General features: G+C 34.9%; 2 protein-coding genes across 2 annotated transcripts in view; one reads left to right on the top strand and one right to left on the bottom strand.

The window, feature by feature from the left end:
* Positions 1-9,576, bottom strand: part of LOC136782700 (trace amine-associated receptor 9) — a 34,896-nt gene extending 25,320 nt beyond the window's left edge. Inside the window, exon 1 of the mRNA XM_066742309.1 lies at positions 8,892-9,576. The gene's annotated coding sequence lies outside the window, so the exon portion shown is untranslated. The remainder of the gene's footprint in view (positions 1-8,891) is intronic.
* Positions 9,577-11,752: 2,176 nt separating this feature from the next.
* Positions 11,753-25,831, top strand: LOC136782921 (prominin-1-like). Its single transcript, XM_066742698.1, has 18 exons — positions 11,753-11,764; positions 11,818-11,896; positions 12,516-12,908; positions 13,187-13,242; positions 13,444-13,619; positions 13,800-13,987; positions 15,677-15,772; positions 17,655-17,857; positions 18,749-18,884; positions 22,703-22,873; positions 23,699-23,798; positions 23,907-24,105; positions 24,282-24,500; positions 24,745-25,044; positions 25,123-25,281; positions 25,355-25,494; positions 25,575-25,625; positions 25,712-25,831. Exons 1-18 carry the CDS (start codon positions 11,753-11,755, stop codon positions 25,743-25,745), a joined length of 2,712 nt encoding a protein of 903 aa, XP_066598795.1. The 3' UTR covers positions 25,746-25,831.
* The last annotated feature ends 128 nt before the right edge of the window (positions 25,832-25,959 follow it).

Here is a 25,959-nt window from a genome sequence, read left to right as displayed (position 1 = left end):
TAGCATAACGAGATGGTAGTTAACGAGATCGTTGGTTACAAGGTCATTGAATAATTTTCTGTATAATTAAGATATAGTCGCATCGCAGTAATTCTCTCTCAAGCATCAATTTAACTCTCCATCTTCATTAATATATCAAATTTTATCTTGCGATCATTGCAAAATACTTGCATTACACAAATATCCTCGTATCGTAGAAAACTGAATTTCATCAAATTAATTGTATGATATTAAAACTGTAGTACTGTTATGCAAAATATTTTTAATGTTACATTAAAATACCACTCATACACTGGAAAGTTTTTTTTATTTTTGTAATAAGAGAATCAAATGTGTAAGCAAAGGACTATCCCTATATCGTTTTACTATCTACTTCTACTACCTATTCCCGGCATCCTGGTATAATTTGCTTACAATTTCTATGCTTTTATGTGAAGAGCTAATTTTAAATGATATTTTGTACTCTTCCCATTAAAAGCATTCTACAATATTAATTCTATATGTATATTTAACTTATATGCGTTATACTGTCGATTCATAAAGTTTGATTATGCAAGTTTTATTACTCGTATGAAAATATCATATATATACCACATCTAAAATATATATATATATAAATGAATATAAATTAAGAAAGATCTCTATCAATATAGATACGCATGCGGTACTTATTGAAATGAACAATTAATTAAAGACCACATATTATCGAGCGATCATGTATCGAATATAATAGGATAAAAAAGAACAGGAGGTATCGAATTTCGTTGTTGAAAGTTTAGGATTGCTATGGGCTTCGAGTAGTCGAGTAGTTGCAGTCGGTGAGGCAAACAGGGGCTGCGGAATAGCGTAGGAGTCAGCGGGGTGGGGATTAAGTTGGGAATGGCTTTATTATGTCAGAAAGTATCAGAGAGCAAGCCACAGTGGCACGAAGCAGCGGAGTAGCGCGACGATTTAGCCACAGTGGCGCCGGATGCATTTAGATGGGGAAATTAAGATTTTTCGTGAATGGTGGGCCGTCCTAGTTCCGTGGCGTAGGCTAGGATATACGATGGGATAATGGGCTAAAAGACGAGAGATACCCAAGAGCATCGTCGTCGCGTAGCGGCGTTCTCCTTCTTCCTTCTCTGTCTTACCACACCACGACTCACTCCTCCCTTCCCACCCACCCACCCACGCTACACTACTCCACCACCTGCCTGGCGTAACGACTTGCCAGCCTCGTTTGCCCTAATGCCTGGGAATTCCTCCCCGAGCGAATATACCTTATAATGTTTTCCTTTTCAATGGAAAATATACTGTACGGTTAACTTAGCTAGAAAACTATCCTTTTCATTTAACTCATCTTGTCTTCAAGTAGTTATCATCAATTATCGCTTTAAGTAGTTCTGGTCAATGATTTATGCTCCTTGGCAAAAAACCAATCATTTTTTCAAAACTATAGATTGATTAAATTTTTTAATTTATAAGCAGACTGCGTTGGTTCCGTTTGCCCAAACAACTTAAAATTTAGGGCAATTCCATTTAAGATCAAATTTAAAGATAGGAAGAGGATATTGCTACCGACTATTGAACTCGTGTTCAGTGATCTATGAAACGCGTTGAATGACTAAAGCTAAACTCGATTGATAGCAAATCTTTGTTTACTCTTGTATTTACTAATTTTTTTAATTTAGTAAGAGCATTTTTTTGTAGTTATAAGATCATAGCAGTTTTCTTGACCTTCTTTGATTTGCTAAAATTGATGTAATTAGCAATGCGAATATGGCGGTTTCTATACTAATTATCATTTTGACCGTAAATTAGGCAATGACAGGAGAAAATATAAAGAAAATGGACGTAAAAAGGGTGGATCTTGACATGGACATGACGAGTGTGGCATGACCAAAAATAAGCACTGTTCTCCGAGCCTGAAGACCTTTTTTGGCTACAGAACGGGGGTCGTCCTTTACGTGCGAGACTCCCATTCGTTATCCTTTTCCGCTTTCCGAGCTACCCCCCCCCCCCTGCCCTTGTTCCTCTTAAAGGACTGTAAAAAATGACTTTTAGACATTCCCAAAAGCTTTGTTCTAGTTTTACGCCTTTAATTTGTTAAAGAAAGTCAAGGAAATCGCAACCCGAGTGAAAGCAAAAGGGGTATTGCAATTATAAATCGATAAATTAAATCAAGTTACAGAATTCTGATGAAAACGGTAGAAGATTAAATATTATTTAAAAATCATGAAATTATAATATAGAAATAAGAGAGACGCGAAATGACTGGTATAATAGTTCTTGAAAAATATTAGAGAATAGAGATGAGGTATAATTTGTAACTATGGGATATACATAATGGGATAGTGTCGAGTTAACTTTGTCAGAACGCTTTAGCTAAATTAAGGCTATCATAAATATGCGACCCACAGCTAGAGCAAAAGCTCTGCTTTTCATCGCCCAAGATACCTGTCCGTTGTTGCGATAAGACACGAAGACTAATTGGAGCTGGCTATTGTCTGAGTTACAATTTCAACCACTTGAATTTAAACAATCTGGTTGAAACTATTTATACAAATAAACAAACTACTCGTATATACCTTAATTAGAATGATTAATTAGCATATCTATTCTAAGATTCACACATCTCCATTATTATAATTCATACAGTACATTAAACAGTGATTTATAAATGAAACGTAGAGCTATCCTATCATGTTGGGAATATTGTAGGAATAAATTTTATTTTTGCACTTATTAATAATTTTATGTTACTAAACTTGTCAATTCAATGACTTTGAGAATGCAGTAACCCCCTTTCATTATTTCTGTTGCTATTCCATGTTTCTTTAATACTTTGTTAACGCGATAAGCGTAAAAATCTATTTATATGTTTCGTAATCAAACTCACAAATTTCAATAATTAACAATATTTTTCTACTTCTAATACTGTACTTAATTTTCTAATCTATTAATAGTTTTTATTCCATTTACAATAAAAAACCTATATAACTCTAAACAAAATTATATTTATTTTATTTTAAAGAGAGGTTAAAATAAAATTCTCTATTTTACAATAACTAGCTTGTATTGCAAACATTAATATTTACATATACTGAAAACCATACGATATGTAGTAAATACCTAATATTTTAGCGTATTTTGTATAGTCTAGAATGTATCTTGCGCGTGTAACAATATTTAAGAATTAATTTAAAATAATTTTTACAATTGTTATCTAAATATACTATGTATGCCTAGTGCGGCAGAGCTTTGCCAATGTAAAATTTCTTTCTCCGAGTTAAAAAGAGTTTTGTATGTTTTACGACAGAAACAAGTCCTTTCTCGTTGGACATTCTCACGGTTCAGTTCTAATCCTCGGTGAAACGAGTCGCGAATGGTGAGATTTATTGAGGCCGTTGTGAATAAAAGCGTGGAGGTTGGACAAACGAGTAAAGTTGCCAGACGACGAAAATAAAAAGCGCCTTTGCGTAGAGCTCACGTTCGATTGTATTTCTATGAAATTGACGTGTGGAGGAAAGAAACTCTCGATGGTAGAATAGTTGGAAAGTTTGAAACCTTTCATACAAAAACATATATGCGACAAGCCCGAGTATAAATGAAATTAAAGTAAAGCTATATAATTTTAAAATAAATCTCTTGTTCAAAAGGTTATACTCGCTATCATGTAATACTGTTTTCATATCACCTTTACAAATTACTTATGTTTTAAAACCTTCAAAGTTCTAAAAGTAAAATTGTTCTTTTTGATAGTGACAGATGCTACAAAAAGATAGTGAGACAGTAAAAATGTTCAAAAAATGGATTTTTGTGTTCCAGAATTTTCTGATAGAAACAATGTTTCAAAGATATTCTATGAAAAATTAAAATCAAGGAAATAAATACTTTTAAAGATATCCTCATACAATAACTGCAATGCCGTTTAGTTTGCACAGAAAAAGGTCTGCAAGTAACGGATCCTATCTATAAATGCTGTAGGACAGTATTATTATTATCCACAGACTAGTCTAAAAATGAATGGAGACACGACTGCGTATATTGAAAAAAAAGAATCAAGTTTTGGGAGGAAAGTTATAGGAATGATGATCGATAAAATAACAGTGAATTATTACTTGGTAAAACGTTGAAACAGTAATTATGCTGAAAATATGAAAAATTCAACATGAACAATAAGTTATCACAGTTCAACAGACGAACTCCCCGGACCACCTAATGTGTCCGAAAGTTACGGATTCGTAGTGCTCATGTACCAAAGGGGTGAAGCAAACAGTAAGATTGATAAGTATAGCCACGTATGATTATTTTTCCTATCTACAGATATTTTGACTGTTATCAAGTAATTTCCTGAACTCCTTAGTATGTAATAATAACTTACAAGCAGTTGGAAATTACAATGAAAACAATAACAAGAACTGCAATCAGTTAATGCAGAGGATAAGCTTCAAAATTTTGATTTCTACCTCTATTGTAACAATTGCTTTGAATATTACTGCTTTATGGTTAATGAAGGTATGCATGGATTACCAACTACTGCCAATGCAATAGGAGTAAGTTGTGAACCTAATGTGCACTACCGGCAGTACGTCAACAAAATAGGTATGGAGTGTTTACTGAGTGAAGACCAACGTGCAAACAAAAACAATCGAGAAGGTAGAATGCTGTGTGGACAAAAGCAAATCGAAGTTTTGGAAGCTTTTTCACATCGGTAAAAAGTTTATTATATGGCTGCATGGGGAATATAGACGACTTTATGTAAGTAATTCAATTTAAGCATGTTTTTCTGAAAATTACATTTTCAAATGTGGTGACCACCATATTTTAAAACCACTTCATGGTTTTAAATGAAATTCAAATGTTTTATAGTACATAATAGCTTATTGTCATTCATTATAAGATAAATAAAAAATACAAAAACCTTCAAGGAAAATTATGGATAAAAAAATGTTTTCTATGCTTCTAACACTGCATACAAAATCCCTTTAATTCACATTTAATATTCATTATGCATGTAATTATTATTATTATATTCATCTAATTTATATGTACAAATGTAAATCGCGTTGGTCGTTAAAAGGTTAAAGAGGGGTTGAATGCTGTTGCTCAAAATTTGGTTCTATATAACTGCAGTGCGGATGAGCAAAGTTGTTAAGAGGATCGCCAGTGCCATAAATTCATTCAGCATTTAATCTTTCGTATGTCCGGCCAACCTGCTTTTTCTGTGTCATGTGAAGTCTTCCCGTGGCAATATGTTTTACGCAAAACACTCACAACAAATTATCTCTTACAATCTCCCAAGAAAAACCTGACTATATGGAAAAAGTAAGAAACACATGACTCTCTGAAACAAGATCAACTTAAATTTTACATATAAGTAAGTGTGATTACAGTTTATATGCAAATGATCATCATTTCATGAATGGGAAGTAATTGAAACTATGTAATATAATGAGATAATAATTATATTAAAGTTGCACTATTGATATATATTTCTATAAAATAAATTGTGATATTACATTTGTTTAAGAAATCTATCATCACATAATCTGAAAATATATGAATTTAATTTCCGTTTTGTCTAACAGGTGCATCCTTTCAAATGTTAAAGTAAGTAAAAGTTGAAGAAATGGAATTAATATGCTGTAGTGTCACATTACGTAAACATTAAATTTTATCCTGATATATTATATTATAAGATAAACATAATTTTTTTAATTATGTAGCTGCTACTAATAAAATCTTAGGTATTACTTTTATTAAAAATTTTGCCCCCCTTTCCTGCAATATATAATAAATATTATATATATACAAATTTAATATAATACCAAATGTAACAAAATTTTAGGTACTATTGTTCTAATTATTCTTTGTCACAGTTTTAGCACAATGAAATCTATGCAATGTACAGTTCGAATAGAATCTAAAGTCTCATTATTCATTAGTCTTATCATGTCTTTGTTACTGAAATCAGGCGACATGCTTTCAATTATATCAAATGTCGATTATCGAGCGAGATGCTGTCCTTGATGAAACGTCTTTGAGTCACAGAGAACAAAGGCGTATCCATAATCGAAAATGGATAGCCCTGAGCCCTTATCGACTATGGCAAATAATTTGTCGGTAACTGGCGTATCTTTAACATGACTTGTCTGAAAATCAACATCACACACAAGCACAAAGCTAATTTAGTTTGTTCCTTTAAAAAATAACGCTTACTATTTTTTATTTTTGTCAATTTGGAACTAAGTTTTAACATAAAATCTTTACGGTAAAATATTGAAAAGTTAATACTTCAAAGCAGGAGACACGCAATACCTTAATATTGGATAAAGGGGGGAAAAAGAAAATGAGCAAGTTGATCATAAAAAAATCTAAAAAGTAAATAAAATATTTGATTAAAATTCAAATAAGTAATACAGCTGAAAATGAAACTTAAAGGTAATAAGAATAAAATCATATTTAAAAGTATGGTGTCGTTACTTCTGTTTTCATCTCTAATATCTCCTTCTGTACCTACTGCTATTTTATTGCAAGACGTGCTCATTTCTCATTCCTCGATGTTTAAATTCTTCCTCTTGGAAGCGCATAAAAGAAATACAAATATACTTCATATCTCTAATCTTACAATCAAAATAAATGCAATATTCATCTAGGTATTATCTGTCTAGCAATACACAAGTAATATAAAATAAATTAAAGTAGAAACAACTATATATATACATCTATAAAAAGTATAAAGTAAATAAAAAAAAGCCAAAGAAAATAAACAATTTCCCTAGGGAAAAAATGGAATAACATTAAACACAAAGAGAACGAGTGAAATGTTTTACTTATAGCTTTGGTATAATCGTGAGAAGCAATGGAGCTGATTGCATTGGTAGCTAGGACTATTTCTTAAAGTATATCCACAGCATGAGAACGCTTTTCATACAAACGTGAAAAAGATTAAATCGCTGAAAATGAAGACATTTGATACTCACAAATTCATAGCTGATACTTACTCAAATCTTTTTAATTCGTAATAATGATTTTACACAGTTTGCAAATACTAAATTCATAATCAATAATTTACATGATTTGTCAAAGTTCATACTATAAATTAATGAGTGAATAAATTATTTTTTGCATAAAAAAGTGTTATTTTATGAAATACGGTATAAGCAATCGTTAGAAAAGAAAATTTTAAGACTATATTGAATAAGAAAGCTTGATCTGCAAGGGATGAAATTGCGCTCGTTATCTGAATTTCAGGTAGAAGCTTTTGCTTCGTATTGAAGCGAAAATGGCCTTTTTTCATTGTAACAATGCCCTTCTTAAACCCTCCTAGTTTGACAGTTAATTCTTTACAGGTAAAAAAATGCTGAACATATAACCTTCAATTTATTCTTTTATATATATATTTTTATGCAGCAAGTTTAAATTAGCTGTTTTTATCTTATGCCCTTGTGATAATTCAAGTAATTTTTGTACTTGTGGAAAAAGCATTTGACCAGCAGATCTTGTATTGTATGTGAAGGATGTAAGACAAAACAGTAGCGATTCAGCTGAAATTGCCCAGTATATCGTAAAAAGTTACGACTATTACAAGCTTGTCGAAATTGTTATCAGAGTCTTAAAAGCAGAAAAGATGCTTCAAATAAAATAGTAGCATCTTCTCAACAGCAATCTGCATGTATGTACAGAAGATTCGAATGCTAATTCCTTGAGGTCAAAAATCTACCAAATTTTTGAAAAAATATTTTCCATATAAAGCTTTTTTTATTCTAGTTTACTTCGGTTAAACGTTTTGGCAAGCTAGCGGTCTATATATTAACAAGCGTCACCTAATAATTCCTGCAAATGCAGTGAAATAATTCCAGATTTCCTTACACCTAATATGTCCTGGTTTTGACTTTCCACGCGATTACCCGTACCATCGTTACAAACAGCTTCTATCCAATAAATATATACGATATATGCATAAACTCATCCCCAACGACCTACTTATCGTAGCGTATGCGCAACGAGTAGTAGCAGTTTCTATTATTTTCTCTCCCCTTCCCCCCTCTTCACTCTCTCTCTCTCTCTCTCTCTCTCTCTCTCTCTCTTTCTATCTCTTAATAGATATTTGAATTAAACCTAAAATTTATTTTTGTTAACAAAACGTTTTCAATATTTATCACAAAAAATACTATCAGTGTGTAATATTAAAGAACAATACAAAAAGTGCAATATGTTATTAAATTTCATCATTTGTTATAGATTTAAAGATTTTGTACCATATCCTACCCCCCTCTTATTTTATATAATCTACGTTTGATAAATAATTTCCACGATAATCGTTTCGTCTCAGTCTGCCACAAGCAATAAAGAATGTCAAGCAATACTGGCAGCTGCTGGGATCTGCGCATAGATTTACCGACAAGATTCTTTGAGATAACGACTCGTTTGATATTAAAACATCGGCAAGCTAAACTTTTCGGAGTTTTCAACTAGGCTTTCCACGTCGACGACGCGTAACGCCTTTCGCTATTTTCGCAGTTGGTGCAATTTATTAAATTTACCGTATGCTTTGAACAGTCAATCGTTAAAATTTGGAATAATGTCAGTTTGTTGATTCGTTAAATTAAATATATTTTCAAGGAGAAAAAACCACGTAAGACAAATGCATTAATGTTTACGAGCAACAAGGGACCTGTCGAGACAGAAAAAAGGCACACATAGATATACATATGCAGTAAAAAAGGACAAATACTTTTCTACCTCCAAATAAAACGGTACGTGCCAGAAGCTACACATTCACCAAGGACATATAAAGCCAAATGCAGACGGAAAGGAAAAATTATTTGAACCGTTAAAATAAACACACTGCTCGTGAAAATAAAACATGCATATTTAACAATGAAGATGAAATACATAGTTACCTATAATAAATTAGTTGCGGCGACAAAAATTCTTCTTTGTCTCGGAGAGCATAGAAAAGACTGGGGGAAATATGATTCCCACTTGAATTAAACACTTTAAAGGCTTTTACTAGATATTAAAGGTATAAAAAAACTTTGAAGTTTTTCTTCATCGATGATACAAGTAACACTAATGAATTAAATTTTGCTGATTTTTTTTTATAATTGTACCACGAATCGTCTGACGTCTGATCACCATTATCACTTCTTACCGGGTATTATCAATATTTTCTAATATTGCTAATTAACCGATAAAAATTAGTCGTATTGTCTTTATTCTAGTTTTAAAAATCTCGCTCGTGTAACTTACTTTTCTTCAACACTGATTCTCGTCCAAGTCATTGTACAAATTGCAATAATATCCACTTGATCAATAATATAGCAGTGCTAATAAAATTATGTATAAACGTTTATCGGAAGATCCTAATCAATTTAATGTAATATGTACGGATGTTATTGCATCGATGGAAATTGTTGTATGTTGCGCGGTATAAACTAGTCACTCGAAGCATTACCTAATTAATTTGATTATCTCTCTTCTGCACAATGTTGCATTTTATTAACGAAGCTTGAATTGATTGTTGACTTCACAATTAAGGTAGTTTTTGATGTATGAATTGTGAAGGGGAGGAGAGTCTCAAAAGGTTAAAAAATTGTACCGTCCCTGGTCTCGTGTGATTTTGGTTACGGACAAGATTGGAGTGCGTAGCGTCGATAGCAACGAAGAGCGTCGCGACGACGCGGAGGCTGACGACGCACTGACTGCCCGGTGGCTGACTGGCTGCTCTGCTCAGTCTGCTCCCGTTCCGTTCAGCGGAGACACCCATTCTCCGTTTTCTCCTACACCCCGAGCCAAAACTCTCACCCTTCGCCCCTAATGTCCGCACGCCAACGCATTTTTCCCGCGGCTGCGTCCCCGCAGTCTCGCATGATGCACGCTCTTCACAACGACCAACTTTCCAACTTCTCTAATAGACGCACAAATTTTATCTGTCATCTGATCGACCCTTATCTATTCCAGCATCCGGAAAATACTAAAGTTACTCCCTTCTGACTCTGTTGGAAGAGATTCTCGGATTGTAGACCTCGCCCTCACCCCCTTTCCATCCACCCCGTCTTGTTTTTCAGACACTCAGACATTGAATCTCTATCCACTTGACTGAACTTTTTGTAAATTGATTAATCGTCTGAGTAAATTAACTTCAAATCCAAAAAAATTTGTTTGATATTACTCTGTTAGTTGTTCACTTGAGAAATAAATGATGATATGCTATATCGGATAATAAAGGACTTTATCTACTTATCATCCATTTATTTCATAATAAATCACTGACTTATAGAGCAGCGATCATCCTCTATCGCCTACCATTCATAACTAACTTAAGCTAAATTACATGAATTTTAAAGCTCGTGATGTAACAAATTAATCTATTTTTCTCGATATATGCACGTAACTCCTTTCTTCAGGGCTCCCCAATTACTAATTACTTTAAGAATTCAAAAACTTTCGTATACATATTTATCTTGCTCAGCCGCTTCATTTTTACTGCATATTTAGCACACAAGAATCGTGCCAAAACACTATTTTGCAAATGCACTTGTTCCTTAATGATAGATAGTTTTTTGTCTGGAAGAAAACAATTTAATCTGACGTATCTTCGATTAATGTTACAAGTTGCAATTAATAGTACCCATTAGACTGACAGAAACTACCCAACTTCAAATATGCCCATTCTGAGAATTCAGCACTGGAATTCAATGTATAACACGTGGACTGTGACTGAGAACATTGCAATATCTTCCTTTCCTCATTCCTCATTCTGCGAATGTATTTAATTTAAATAATTCTGCTATTTCTGCTGTAAGAAGCCAGTATCTGTCTTATGCAAATTATGCAGAAAGCCATATAATTTTATAGTTTATTCATTAAAACAAAAATGTGTGAAACCTTCGAGTAATAATATTTGATTGATAAGTTAGAAGATGTCGATTAAAATTAATAAGAAGATACTTAAGTGCAAGGAGTTTTCCAAAAACTAAAGTTTGCGTTTCTTCATTATCTCTTTTTGAGCTAAAAGTTTTCAAGTAAATCAAGCTTAAATATACTGACGAGTATAACTTACTGATATACATTAGCTAAGTAAAGGATGAAGCAAGGAAGTATTAAAAGTTGTTTTAACAAAATCAGGTATCTGGATCACAAATTAAGAGCCTGGCGAAAGATTTAGTTTGACTGTTTGTTAACATTTTTAAGAAAGTCCATTTAACACGAAAATGAATTACAGATTGTCTCCTGTAGTTTTTCGTGCTTGGTATCTAGACGCGTGATTGTAGCGACAAATGCGACAACATCGATAAATAAGACGCTGCGCAACTTTTTGATCAAAGAGAATTTCCGCGTTTCGATCTACACATTTTGAATTGCAGGAAACTTGTCAGTTTGCTCAAAATGAAAGCAAACAAGTAGCGCGATACAAGTCGTTGAAGAAAATCGAATATCTGGGCCAAAGTCCTTTTGAAACTGGTCGATGCTTTATTCGTCGGCAGCTTATTTCCATTTTACTGGTTCGAACGTAAATTTGTATTTCCATATTTATCAATCATGTGAAAATATGATTTACACATTTTATTTTGCAAAAGTATTTTTATCTATACGTATATCGAATGTAGTCATCAATCGTTTGACCGTAAAGTATCATCAAGAGTATTATGAACGATAAATTTTATAGGTTATATTTTTAAATTAGATGACATTTTTTTATTGAGAGACAATAAGGGAAACAAGTCAATCATAAGATGAACTATCGTATATATCAGTGAACATGTCTAACGAGGTTATTAGCACGATTCCATATCTATTATATGATTCTTGTCTTTTTCCAAGCAGGTTTCTTTCACTGTCTTTCCAAGTCAAAGGTTCGACAACACTGGAGCTTGGGAGGCTTCCGCGAAGCCTCTGCGAACTGGTAAAATGACAGTGTGCGCGCGACCGCCACCGAAGAAAACCACTTTTCTTCAACTAAAAAGCATCGTTATAAATCACACAGATTTAACGCATATCCCAGTGGAAAATGACTCCATTTCAAGGCATGAATGTGTTTTTCTCTAAACCACTACTCGCTCGCACAAGCGTTTTTTGTCCATAGTGGTCCTTTAAAATGTGTTACGTCCTTTTGGAAAGGGCAAAGCCAAAGTTTAATACACATGCTGCACACACCAAGTGTTTCTTTGAAAACCGCGTTAGAATGAAAAGCAACCCTCGTGGAAAAAGCAAAGCTAAAGCTGTCCAACTGCATGCGCACCTTTGCAACAGCGCCAGTTGTGTAATCGCATTAATTTTAAATTAAGCCATTTGTGGTTTGACCACGTTTAGCGTTACTCTTGAATAAAAAGCTTCGTTATATTTTATATTTTATTCTGAATGTTCAATCTCTATAGTCGGTTAAAATTGTTTCCCCTCGTAATTTAAAAATTATTCTTGTGAGAGTGAAACAAGGAAAAATTGATGTTTGTCGACAATAGCGGAATGAATAATTTCGATGCAAATTTATGGGCTAAAGAATTTATGATTGTTAAAAGTTTCAGGATTGCTGGTGATTGTCGGTGCTTGCACGTTGAGGAGTCTCGCATTTGAGGAGACGGCCGACGTGAATTCGTCGTGGAGCGCATACAATTGCTCGACGACCGATAGCTTCGTCATTCTTCGGCCTCCGGATGAGTCCCAGAAAGGGAAAGAGCCTGAAGTAATGGCGGACGTGCTGATAGAAGGAACGAGAAACGACTCGAACGTGTCACATTTGAGGAACTTACCGATTCCTCCTAAGGATTGGAACGAGCAGTATCCCAAGTTGAAATTTCCAAAGACGACTCTGGAAAATCGTTACAAGATGGCCACTCTTCATCTGGACAAGGGACTATTCGTCTTTGACTTTCTTCGAGGGGTATTGTCCTTCGTGCAACCGTACGACGTACCAATCGGTAATACATCCTTTCAATTAACTCGCTTTTATAGTCCTATACCAATCTTAAAGAGGTCATCGACCTTTCTAATAATTCACGCACCCCCTCCCCTCCCCTCCCCCCCACTCTGCTACCCACTTCAATTCTCTTTCCGGATGCCTAAAACGAACGTTTTTCACGTTTGAATGCTTTTTGCACGAATGCAAAGTCAGTACTACAGTTAAAGAGAAATTTAATCTCGCCTTGAGATACGATTTATTGCGATGTGCATAAAACCATGTTTTCTTTGTTCTCAGATCTACTAACGGATGCAATAGAAAGTCGCATAAGCGTCTATAAATTAATTTCAGAGGTAGGTTGTTGGAACAGTAGAAATAATAATGAATATTGTGTAATTTTTAAGTCGGTAATGAATCAGTATTATATAGTGGGTATATATCCGAAGCTCGCTTTTTCCTTGAAATAAGGGATTTATCTTGTTAAAACGAAAGCGTCAATGTCACGAGGGATTAAGAAGAGCAAATATTTTTAACGAGCTTTTGAAAAATTATAGTCCGTCCATGTGGAATCAGCTTTTCTGAGCCTGGTAGGTGTGTGCTGCATTTTGGCCTGCATAATACCTGGCACAGAAGTTTGGCTCGCCTGTCGTCCAATCAGAGAGGATTACAAGCCCAGTCGACATCCTAGTGCCCTTGCATTTCTCCTCGCAGTTTTCGTCCTTATACTCGGGTAGAAAATATCTTCTTATTTTCAAACGTAACCATTTGCCAAAGGAAATTATTATTTTCTTGTAGACAAACCTTTGCCAGAATTTCATTGAAAGCTCTCTGTTTATCATTACAATAGCTTTTATATTGATTAAACAACTTATATTTATATAGTAATATCTTCCTTGAATATTTCGTTTAGACTGTGCATGGTGACAATGGTGATTTGCAATATAGGAGTGTCGAATGGTATAGAGAAGCTACCGGCTACAGTGGACTCGGCTTTCCAAGACCTAAATGACTACCATACTGGTACCACTTCTCAGCTGCGAAAATGTTTGACCAGAAGCCTCGATGTGGCCGATGAGGCTATTCTCGCCGACCTAGACAGTGAGTGAAACCTCGTTCGAGCTATAGCGCGAAACATCACGGGACTCGGAAAGTTTCTCCGGCAAAAACTTTTTACTTCTTTTTCTTCTTTCGACCAAATCCTGTGAAATGACCCTGCGAAACTCAAGGGAGGGTTAGTTCCATTGAAGTTTTTTTTTTCCAAATGACGTCGCCCTCGGCAGCATTGCGACGCTACGATTTCACATCGAGTTTCTCTCTCGCAGCTAGCAAGCTCATACACACATATATACACCTATACTATTTTCTCTAATGACCACATCTTCTTTCTTCATTTTTCTCATCGCTCTTTCTCGCTCTATCCTGTAACGTTACTGTCCCCTCGTCTCTCTTACTCCAAGCTTCACACTTAACCCTTTTTTGCACTATCATGCACTTCCCGAACTAACTGATTTTCTTGAAAAACAAACGATTGCCCTATTATTAATACCCACTTTGTAAAATTCGTTTATCGTTCTTCGCATATTTCAAATAATTTTCCTGCAAATCATACCCAGCTGAATAAATAATAAGAAATTTATGAGGTTCGACAGAAATGGTAGAAATAAGTACAATAATTTATCAATAAAGTAATAGCTATACATGATATAATTGATACGTAAATTTTCATATGCAATAAGTTCGAATGTATTTAGTAAAAGCGAAATCCTGCTAAAAATATTATTATTTAGCATATCTCTTTGATTTTGAAAAAAGCAAACATTTCACAGAGTATAAAATAAATAAATCATGTATATACTGGTGGAAACAGATGGTCGTCCGTTTAATTGAATTGCCTGAGTGGATACTGAATATGAGAAAATGCGATAAGGTAAACGAATCGGAGATCGATTTGTACATGAATGTGAATCGATTGCTGGTTGGTCACGTTGCTACTGTGGATTATTGCACCAGTGGAAGGTCAGATTTCACGTCTAATGAACGTTCATTCGTGCTATAGACGCGTAGACGTCTAATGAAAGCTATCGACAATCTGTAATCGCCGTGTAATAGGTCCATCGCCAGCACATTAATAATCCCTGTTAATTTGGCTAATTAGCATAATGCACTGGCCTGTATTACCCTTATTTGTCGTCCAGTACTGCACGTGCCTTCCAATGTACCTTACTGGTTTCTGGTTTATCTCCAAATTATTTAACTATTTGTATACACAATATTACTGGTCTCTGAAACCTGTTTATTCAATTCCACGATCTCTACGCTTTCCTTAATTTTCACTAGTTTCAATTACACGCTATTTACTATTTCATAATGAAGCTATTGCTTATAAAATTAATTAATTCTGCCCAATAAATTTTATTAGTTAACTCAATGAAACATTAACCGTCTAAAAACGGGTTTGGTTTGCCGAAACGATACAAAAATCATGCTAAATCCTGCGTTAATAAAATTTATAGTTAAAGTTTCTAAATTTCTCTAGAAGCTGTATATTTATTATTATAAATTTACGTTTTTAATCATATTTTGTACAGTCATATCAGATTTATTTACAATGATACGAGACGTATTAATAAAATTGATCTGGAAAGTATTATAAATCAAGGATATCGATATATATACAACAAACTCTGTTAACTTTAGTGCTAGCATTAGCAGCGTGCAACGTTGCAGCACTGGCGATGATGTATTCGAGGTAATACTACTGATGACGCTGTCCTTTGTGTTTTACAGATGTGGAGGAATTGTTGGGTAAACCAGTGCAAGCAGAGCTTTCCAGCGAAACTGGTTTAGACGTTGCTTTAGATGCTCTTCTCGACATTGCAAATGGTAAGAAAAATTACAGCATTAAGCACTTTTGAAAGGATAAAATCTCGTGTTGCTACTTTTCTTACCATAAAATTCTTTAAAATATATTTTTAATATTTTTTGTCACAACAATATTGCTCCAGTTTTAGTGTTACGGGCTAATATTAGTTAGCTTGACCGACGTGAGAAGGTAGCAGAACACAGTTAAATGCTTGCATATTCATAACCGCAATATCTACACTCCGTGTTCTACCCTCTATGCGTCTATAATTAATTTATGCACGAAACGTACGTTTCACGCGACAAAACGACCACATCGTTCGCTCATTGCCTCCTATACATTTACCATTATACATGACAATTGCATTCATTTAATTTTATTTTTTGTTGTACTCTCTGTGCACTTTTTATACGTCAGCTAATTAAACTTCTTCGTGAATTTTTGATGGAAGCTCGTGTATTTTTGCCTGCTATAAAGTTTCACTAAACGAGCAGAAAAGAATTCACTTGAAAATCAAACTAAATGACGTGAACTTTAACAGATTGCGTAGAAACAAGCGCTCCACGAATATACTGCTGTATATGTGTCTTCTGTACTCAGTCTGAATGGAAGACAATATTGATTTTTGATTTTGGATATTATAGTATTGTTAATGTTATGCAATAATCCATACGTTAATAAAGCAAAGATAATGAAATTTGGGTAATTAGAAACCCTCGAGGGCTGATAGAAAATATGACGCTTCTATTGGAAGAGGAGTTCCATGAGGCATGCTAATACTGCTAAATTACTGTAATGGCAAGTGGTTGAAGTATTTAGACTTTAACCCTAACTACATTATGTATGCATGTTCTTGGCATAACTGATATGTAAATGAGCTTGGCAGTATTGTAGGCGATGACTTTCACGCTACACATATAAAGAAAAAGAAGGGGGAGGATTGAAAGAAGAACACGTTTTAAAGGCTAACGAGTAGGAAGATGCATCAAATGGTTGCACGCAACGTGGTTTTTTTTTCTGCTAAGCATGCCCATGCAAGGACTTGCTCCAAACACGGTCGTTAAGTGACCTCCTCAACACTGAGTGTCACTTAGTCACGGTTTTAAGCTATTAACTGTGCTCTAACGAAATTAGTGCGTTCCGACGAGATCTCTCTCCTGCTGCCATTGCCTTGCATGCAACCCTTTCCGTTTAACGTATGAGTGTATGCACATATGCGTGTGTGTATAGCAAAACTTGCAGGATAGTATGCGGAAATGTGGGCGGTTGTGCGATCGAAACATTTACGTACGCGTAGCAATGTGCATCCACGTTTTCTTGAAAACTTTTGCCTCGAGGGACCGCATTCCTTAGCTGGGTGCATTTCCATTCAATTAATTTAACTAACGAAAACTTATTACCCTAACGAAATCTTCTGTTCTGCGGCAAGAACTAATAGAGAGCTTTTGATGTATCTTCTTACCTGTTTACCCCCTTAAACATTTCAGAAAATGTATTTGCTACAAATTAGCTTGCCTTAATTTTCCGTTTACTGTCTTTGATGATGCTTTTTGTGAAAATATCTTTTCATTTAAAATATTTATGTTATAGTTATAGCTTTTGATTGTTACTCGAGATGAAAATTGATAATGATTGTGAAGAATTGTTTAAAATTCACTAGAGAACAGGTTTATTTTAGTAAATGTGATATATATAAAATTTAAAGCTATTTTATCAAGGGTAGGTATTACTATGACCGATTGTCTTTTGGCGAGGAGAGTTGCTGGAGGGATCGGTACGAAATGCTTATATATAGTGGATAAAAGGGGGACTGTAAAGAAGAAAAAACAGGCGAGAGGGGTATAATGGTGGAGAACTGAGTGGCATCGGATCTAATTTAACGATTTGAACTTGATGTTGCAGGTACCCAAGAACTCTCGTCGAAAGCGGAATCTTTGCTGAAAGAGGGTGAACGAGCGCGAGATCTTGGAACGCAATTGAGCCGAGAAACTGAGGAGATACGACGCGAATTGGAAGCTGCCTTAAGGGCGTGCACTAACCAGGATCGTCCTCTCTGCGCTACCATCGACCCTTCCTCGCTCCGACTTACATTACGAATGGACCGAGTGAGTAAACTTTATGGGGACAATAAATCTTTTCTATCAATCATTTTTAGTATATGCCATTCAATCCCTCAACTCTTCTTTATACATTTATCTATATCCCAACACTCGAGAATCAAAATAATCTTTTTCTATGATTTTGGTCCGTCCTAACTTCAAAAACAAACTCCTCATCCTTCTTACCTCTCTCGTTGATTTTATCCTTCCGTGTCTAAACCACATCTTTCAGTGTAGTTGTATAGAACAAGTGCAAAACGAAATAGGAAAACATAGTCTAGTATGATACACAGAATAACATAGAAAATTGCACAATAGTAATATTCATCTATTTTCAGTATTCTAAAGCACAGTATTTCATTATTATCATAAATTTCTTCTTAATTTTATTTAATTTTTTTCGTTCTACTAAACACGTATCTTAGAATATATTTAATATTACTCATATGTTTTATTAGTAATGCAAAGTGTGAAATAGAATCAGTTTTATTTTGTTTTTTTCTCTGCGTAAAAACTTTATACATTGAAATGTATTATATGGAATTTCTCGAACGTACAAGGAGCAAGGAAAAGGTTGTCTCTTTGCTAGGAAATCAGAGAGTTTCACTTTCAACGAGTAGCAATTTTCGGGTTGAACTCCCAAATTCGCTTGGAAAGAAGGCGTTTTCATTTCAAGGATTCGCTTGCTCCTTGACGGTCGTGCAATCCTGATAAGGGTTGAATCGATTACCTCCTTTGGCGTAATAATTTATCCCGTTTCCCATTTTATTTGTTTTAGCTTATCGATATAAGTCTTTAAATATTTTTTCTGAATTTCTATAAAAAATAAATAACCGTCGATATAGTGTATTTTATCAGTTATTAAAGCTACAAGTTTGTTTATATTTTATTTGCCAGCTTTTGAGGGATGATCGTCTGTTGCGCCTTCGTGACGCAAAACGTGAAAATCTGACTGAAGCCACTCGACAAGCTAGAGGGGAATATCTCTACGTGCCTCTTCATATTGCCCGAAACACTTTGGATGCACGAAATCGTAGGTAGAATTTCTTCAGTTATTAGAATATAAGCTCTTCGTATAGGTATAGGCAACATGCTTTCAATATAAAATAATCTAATATTCGAGGAAAACAATAAGCTATGTTATAAGATGCAACATATTTTATAATTTAATATAAATATAATATTGGATTTGATATGAGAATTTTAAATATGTTTTATACAAATATGATACAGATTGTTCTATTTTAATTTGTATCGTAAAGTATCTCAAAAAACTAATATCACCTAATATTGAAGGCTTAGATAGGGCCATAATCTCATATCAATAATTTGTTTTAGGATTTTCGCTGAGGAACATGTGAAGGCCACTTTAAATTTTTAAAATGGAATCCCTCTTTTTATGGTTTATTCGTATAGCTTACTTCAAGAGTATTATATACAGACCACTCTATTAATTATTTATTTCGTCCAACCTTTGCTAAATACTGCGATTTAAAGTTATATATAGGTATTGATGCATTTACCTGCTTATATAACTTCAAATTAAAATTAATATTAAACGACTGGATGAAATAACAAATGAATACAGTGTTTCGGGTAGCTCTCCAAATTAGGTTACAAGAATGTTTAATCAAAAATATATGCTTCCATTTCAAAAGATACAGATGACTATCATATATATACTCCAAAACAATTAATAAGGTAAAACTAATGATGCCAAATTATGTCCCCCTCTGTTCCATAAAACTTCAATTTAACATTTTTTACAGCAGCATTAGTTCCAAAGGTTTTTGACCGGTTACATTAAAATAATAAAACCTGAATATTATGGATAACAATGCAATACTCATAATTCTGCACACAACTATAGGAATATTCCTTTCGTAAATTCCAATAAAATCCATTTCCACATCCCGATGCTCGCATTCGAGATTGCTAATGTATTGATACTCTAAATTTATAGAGAAATATGCACTTTTAAAAGGGCATCGGATTAAGCTTGCTTACTTTAGCCACCGCCTTGATTTTCCGGGCATGGCGTATTATAAGAGATTCTATTTCCGACGCGAATGAATAGCAGCATCGAATTCACTTTTGAAAAGACGCTTTAACCCGTTTCTTCTTCGCTTCTCGGCTTTGAGGGTGAGTCTCCGGTGAAAAACAGCGAGGACTCACTTCGCGTTGAAGCGGCAAGATAAAATGATAGGAGTCATGAGCGTAATTTTCAAAATGGGTCAGTGAACAGTAACGCGAAAATTCGGACGAACTCGGCAAACCGGGAGAGCAAGATAGCACACGTCGATTGTAGAGTTTTACGGCCATTGATTGTTTTAACACGTGTATTTTTCTCCCCCTCTCCCAAAACATACACACAAACGCACTACTTTCCCCTTAAATATCATAAGTTTAAATAGCACGAGTACCCAGTTAAATAGAGCAATTCCTAGAATGAAGATTATGCAAGAATGGAAAAGTTATTCTTCATTAAAGGTACAAGTTTTCCACCTCAACTCCGCGGACGCTGCGGTTTTTCCAGTTCTCAATTTCAGTGCTCCCGCGGGTATATAAGAATGAAACTTTTGTCGTTGGATAATCTCAGGGTTTTTAATAAAACTCGATTATCTCACGAAAGGAGACACTAGCGTATTTTCGCGAAACTTGTCACTGATTTCTCACTCTCGCAAATTGCTTGATAACAGCCGTTCCTTTGTTAGAACAATAATTCTGCTCTCTCGTTGACTGCGTTTGTTGGATGAACCGATCGGGAGCAGCCCTATGGTGTGATGGATGACAAAATTTGTGTGTCGCGGGTATAGAAGAGAGAGAGAGAGAGAGAGAGAGAGAGGATAGGAGTTAAAAAAAGGAAGAGCAAAAGAAAAACAACGTAGCGTGCATTTGCCGCGATTAAACCGTAGCGAACGCCAATAAATCTGGAATACCGCGCTATTCCACGTTCAAAGCAACGCTTCTCGCATATTTTTTCTTTTCTTAAAACTTGCCTCGACTATTGAGGATGCAACTTCGTTTCATCCTTTTCTACGACTATCGTACTGTAGATCTGCCAAATTATGTGAAATTTTTCAAAAGAAAAACAATATCCTATAGATACATATACCTCTCTCTCTCTCTCTCATGTATAGGTTAAATAAATGAGAGGATCGAGCACATCAAAATAATAGAATAAATTTCTGTATTCTTTGGTTTCAATGAAAGTGATATTTATAAAACATGGTGTAAGGTTACTATTTGCAGCGGTATAATGCGTGGAAGGGATTTCTTCTTGGGTGAGCAAGGGGTGAATAGTTCGATCTATATAGTTGGAGGCAATCGGACATAATCGAAGGTTTGGGGGTAAACAAAGAGAGCCCTGGGGCTCGGCCAAGGCGAAGAAGCTGCCCTCTGCATCCGGTGAAGAGTAATGTATGGGATTGGTGATTGATGCTACGGGAGTCTCCTGTTGACGGGGGAGAGGCTCGTATCTCTCATCTGGCATCTCTTTTCTCGTGTAGCGTCACAGCCCCGTCAGCCCGGTTCACCTCACCACGCGTCATTTCGTGTCGCACCACACGAGCTCGTGTATTCGTCGGCTCGTCGCTGCTCCGTTGCTCTTATCCATTCTCAAGCAACCTGCAGCCCCTGCAGGTTGCAGCTAGACAGGCTAGACCTCCTCTTTCTTCCGCTGCGCGCTGGAGCAATAGAGAGGTGACACGGCCGCTGGCCTAATGCGAAATCCATATCGCCTCGTATTAAGCTGAAAAAATGATGCAAGAAACTGCACCACGATCGTTTCTTTTTCCTACCTATACCACTGAAAGCACCTCGTCCATATTCGTCTCTTTGTCGAAGCTTTCAGACTTTTTTTTATTTAAAGGATATCCGTGCAGTTCACCCTTTGTGCAATTTTCACGCTTAATTGCAGACATTATTTCGCCAATGAGCTATAATGCAATCGTCAATTATCTATCGTATCACAATTCATTTAAGTTTCATCAATTTATAATAATGATCCAGGAATCATTTTATTTGTATGATTATAAGAAATAGTGTATAACGTACAAGACATATAATAATATTTCGAAGTGGCACTGGCTCTTGTCTTGCAGGAATGACTGTATATATACTATGCATTTGATAAAGTAATAAAAATATCAAGGTGCGAGATCTGTATCTCACTCATTTTTGACATTGAAATTTTTCTTAATGCACACAAAATATTTGTTTCGATTAATGAAATAATTTTATAAATGAATTATAATTAGCAAAAATATTAGTTTTCTTTTTAGTTGTAAGAATAACTAATTTTTGTATTATACTAGCTTCGAGACACTTTAATAAATATGAAAGAGAATGAGCATTGTTGTGGATAAAGAAGGATGGATTTTATATAATTAAAGTAAAGTCATTATATCCATGCACCTCGAAGAATATAAAAATTTAATTAAATGTATTTTTATTAATAGAATTAATGAGGATATTTAGTACAATCATTCCAAATTTGTACACATAATATATTTTTCTACTCGCTGCGATTTCGTAATTTCAGAGATAATAAGTGAAAACTGAAAACACATATCTCTTATAATTTTTGCCAACATTGAAAACTGTGCGATTTAAAAATTTAAGAAAAAAGTTTTTTATTTATGATAATTCTAATCCCGTGGAACAGAGTCATAAAACTTTAAGGGCATTTTTTAGCCTCTTACGTGAGTAAATCTGTTTCAATTTCGATAAAATGGTGGTATATTATTTAAATGGGAAATGATTTAAAGGGCAAGTTAAAGTAGTTAAAGTTATGAAGATACGATATTTCAATGAGATCACGAAGCAGGCAAATTTCTATTTTCTGCACAGAGATTCGGCGGGAGATCAACGATGCACGTGCTAGGATTTTCGAAGAAGCACGAGTCATGGAAGCTAGCAGCTCGGAGATTTCAAAGCAACTGGAATCTGTAAGGAGTGTCACATATCGTACGATGCCCTACATCATTGAATTTGAACGCACCATGTGGTACGTTGGACTAGGTGGGTATTTTTTATCATAATTATCTTCCTTCGTCATAAATTTTGTCATAGCGCTCGTCGCAATTTTGATTTAAATTCTCAATCATCGACAAAATAATTCTTTCGCGTAAATAATAATATATACAAACAAAATAAGTTTGATGTGAAATAATTTCCTCTCAACTTTATTTTAACAAGGATTTCAAACTGAATCTAAATTTACTGCGATTCCCATTCTACTCCACAATCATTTTATAGTACAAAATCGCTAATCGTATTCTTGAAAAATTTATGGATACGTCGGCATTTTATTTGAAATTCAGATCCCAAAAGCGTGGAATCGTGTGAATTTAAGTCGATACAAAAGTTGGTGCAAGAGCCCTGCTGGAAATAGAATTCAATTTGATTTTCTAAATTTGCTCTTGGTCCCTGTCTCCTGCATCCGTTTTAGTACAATATGGTGCACGCTAAAACTTGGGGAATGCACAAAGCATCCAGGCTTCAACTCGCTGCAAATCGGGAAGGAGCACGTAACAGTATAAGCGTCTATATCTGTAGAAGTGACAAAAATCGGGCGCCGTAAATTTGTCGCGGGATTGGATCAATAACTCAGGCACCCTTTTGTGGTAGCTCATATATGTGTATTGGAAAAATAAAGTAAGGATTGTCCATCGACTGTACCAATTATTGGACAAATAAAAGTATTATTTTGCAGTGGTTTACTTATAAATTAAATGCGTTTTAGTTTTTACTTCTGCTTTTATAATCTTATTATTAATTTTCTATAAAATAAATAAATTGCACCTTCGTACAAAGCAATTAACTAAATTGTTTAATACTATACAGGTATTGTTTTGATAATACTACCAGTATGGATTTTAATAGCGAGCGCTTTGTTTTGTCATTGTGGCAGCTCAAAGAGCAAAGTACGTCCTACCCTTCTATGGTATGTTCTCTATATGATAATAATTATTGATAAATTTGTTAATTGGAATTCGATTGTCTTGCATTCGCTCATAAGAATAGAGTATCGAGTTACGTGTTTATATTTTAGTGGTGTACTAACGAGTTGTTTAGTCTCAATTATGCTGTGGGCAACGTTTATTTTGGCTTTGGCTTTGTCGAGCCATACAGAGATGCTCGTCTGCCGTCCTCTTTACGATCCCAACTTCCGAGTTATGGAGGCTTTACTGGAAAGCCCGGCTTTTCACGGCAAACGACTGAGTGTCCCTTTAAAAGAATTGTTTGAGCAAGTATTACCATTATGTTTAATTAATTTCACCTGGCATTTCAATTTCGATTTATCATTGCGTCATTTCACACTAATATGCTGAACTTTATAACATATATATAAATGGAAATCTTATGAAAACAAATGCACAAGTGTCTGACCGTTGAATAAATCGATCGTTTGTCAAATTATAGGAAGTGTGAGCAGAACGAAGCAGCTTATCCAGCTTTTCGTTTAGGTGACTCAATGAAGTTGGAACAACTAACTGCCCACTGGACGTGGTCGGGATTATCCAAAGCCATGCCCAAACTGAAAGTAGATTTGAAGGGGCTTAGAATTCTCACCCCCAATCTGCAACAACGTCTTCAAAATCTGCTATATGCTTGCGGACTGAATCTGACGGAACACAGAATCACGGTACAGTGCTGCACATAAAATTCTCCTATCACTGCCGAGCACGTATTCTTTTCTGTTTGTCTCAAATACGGAACTCCTTCATTAAAAATGTTACATTCCATCAGGGTTGCTCTTAAAGCTAATAAAGCAACGGACAATCAATGACTTTTTTCTCTCGTTCTTGTGGTTGTTGTTATTTTTATATATTTTTAAAACTATCATTTATTAATATTATCATTCAATAGAGATATCTTTATTGAGATAGATTCAAGGGTCTACCCTAAACAAGGATTTAGCCGCCTTCTCCGATCAATTGGAAAGTGTAGCTCGACAACTGAATGATAGGATGACCTCCAGAGATTTGCAAATTATTGGGTCGAAGATGAGAGATATCTCATCACAGCGATTCAAGGCGCTGATGAAGCTGCAAGATGAATTGATCTATCGACTAGCTGTACTGGAATTACAGGTGCAGCCATTGCTCCGCCAAGTTAACCAATCAATTTCACATCTGAAAACTATTCAGTACTATATCGACAATCAAGGAGAAATGATAGCCCAATTGGTACGCTTGCTTTCCTCAGTGAAATTAAACTGTTCGAGATTGTAGCTGATCTTGGAAAATAATTTTTAACCTCGACAGAAGACGAAATCTTACGTGCGAAGATTGCAAAGCTACTTGGACCAATGGAGGACCCATGTTTTATCCGAAATGGGCTCTGGTGTAGCGAAATGTCGCCCAATATGGGAAATATTGAAAGGATTAAAACTTTTGCTGTGCCATCACATTTTGGGACCAATGGTTGGTATAGTTTTATGTTATTATGTAAAAACAAAGAGTAAACGATGTGAAAATGGAATTATCTGCTTTTCAGGATGGATTCTGGTTCGCCACAATAATTAGTATATTTCTATTGATGATATGCACACCGATTGCACATGTTTTATCTTTGGTTTATAAAAAGCAGCGGAAAATTATCTTACGAAAGAATTCATCGCTATTACCAGCTCGCTCGTAAGTTTTTTTTCTTTCTCAACTACGCTCAACTATTTTAAATATCCACGTTTCATATAAATTTTAATTTCAATTTTCAGCGAAAGTCCGGATACCGTTGTGATAGATCGCGATACTTGGCAAACGCCGGTGTAAGTAATATAAAACTTTAAGATAGCATGAGTATTTTAAAAATTTGCATTGCCAGAGTAAACATGACGTTTAATAACTTTTTCAGGCCACCGCCATTACCGCCGGATGATGGATGGTAATTCTTCCACTAAAACGTCGTTTGAAATATCTTGCGACATATCTCAATGTGTTCATATTCTAACATAATAAAATAAGTTTCTTACAAATTTTGAGTCAATACCTCCACAAATTTAAAACAATTTAATAAAAAACATGTAGACCATACTTCACATATATAAGAATGAAAATATAATTGTCTCTACTCTACGAATTCAATTAATTGAATCTCGTAGC

Source organism: Prorops nasuta, unplaced genomic scaffold (assembly GCF_024137725.1).
Source record: "Prorops nasuta isolate Cenicafe-Biocafe unplaced genomic scaffold, Cenicafe_Pnas_1.2 PNAS00030, whole genome shotgun sequence".
Taxonomy (NCBI): Eukaryota; Metazoa; Arthropoda; class Insecta; order Hymenoptera; family Bethylidae; genus Prorops; species Prorops nasuta.
The sequence above is the reverse complement of the archived record's forward strand: the minus strand, read 5'-3'. Positions and strand labels throughout refer to the sequence as shown.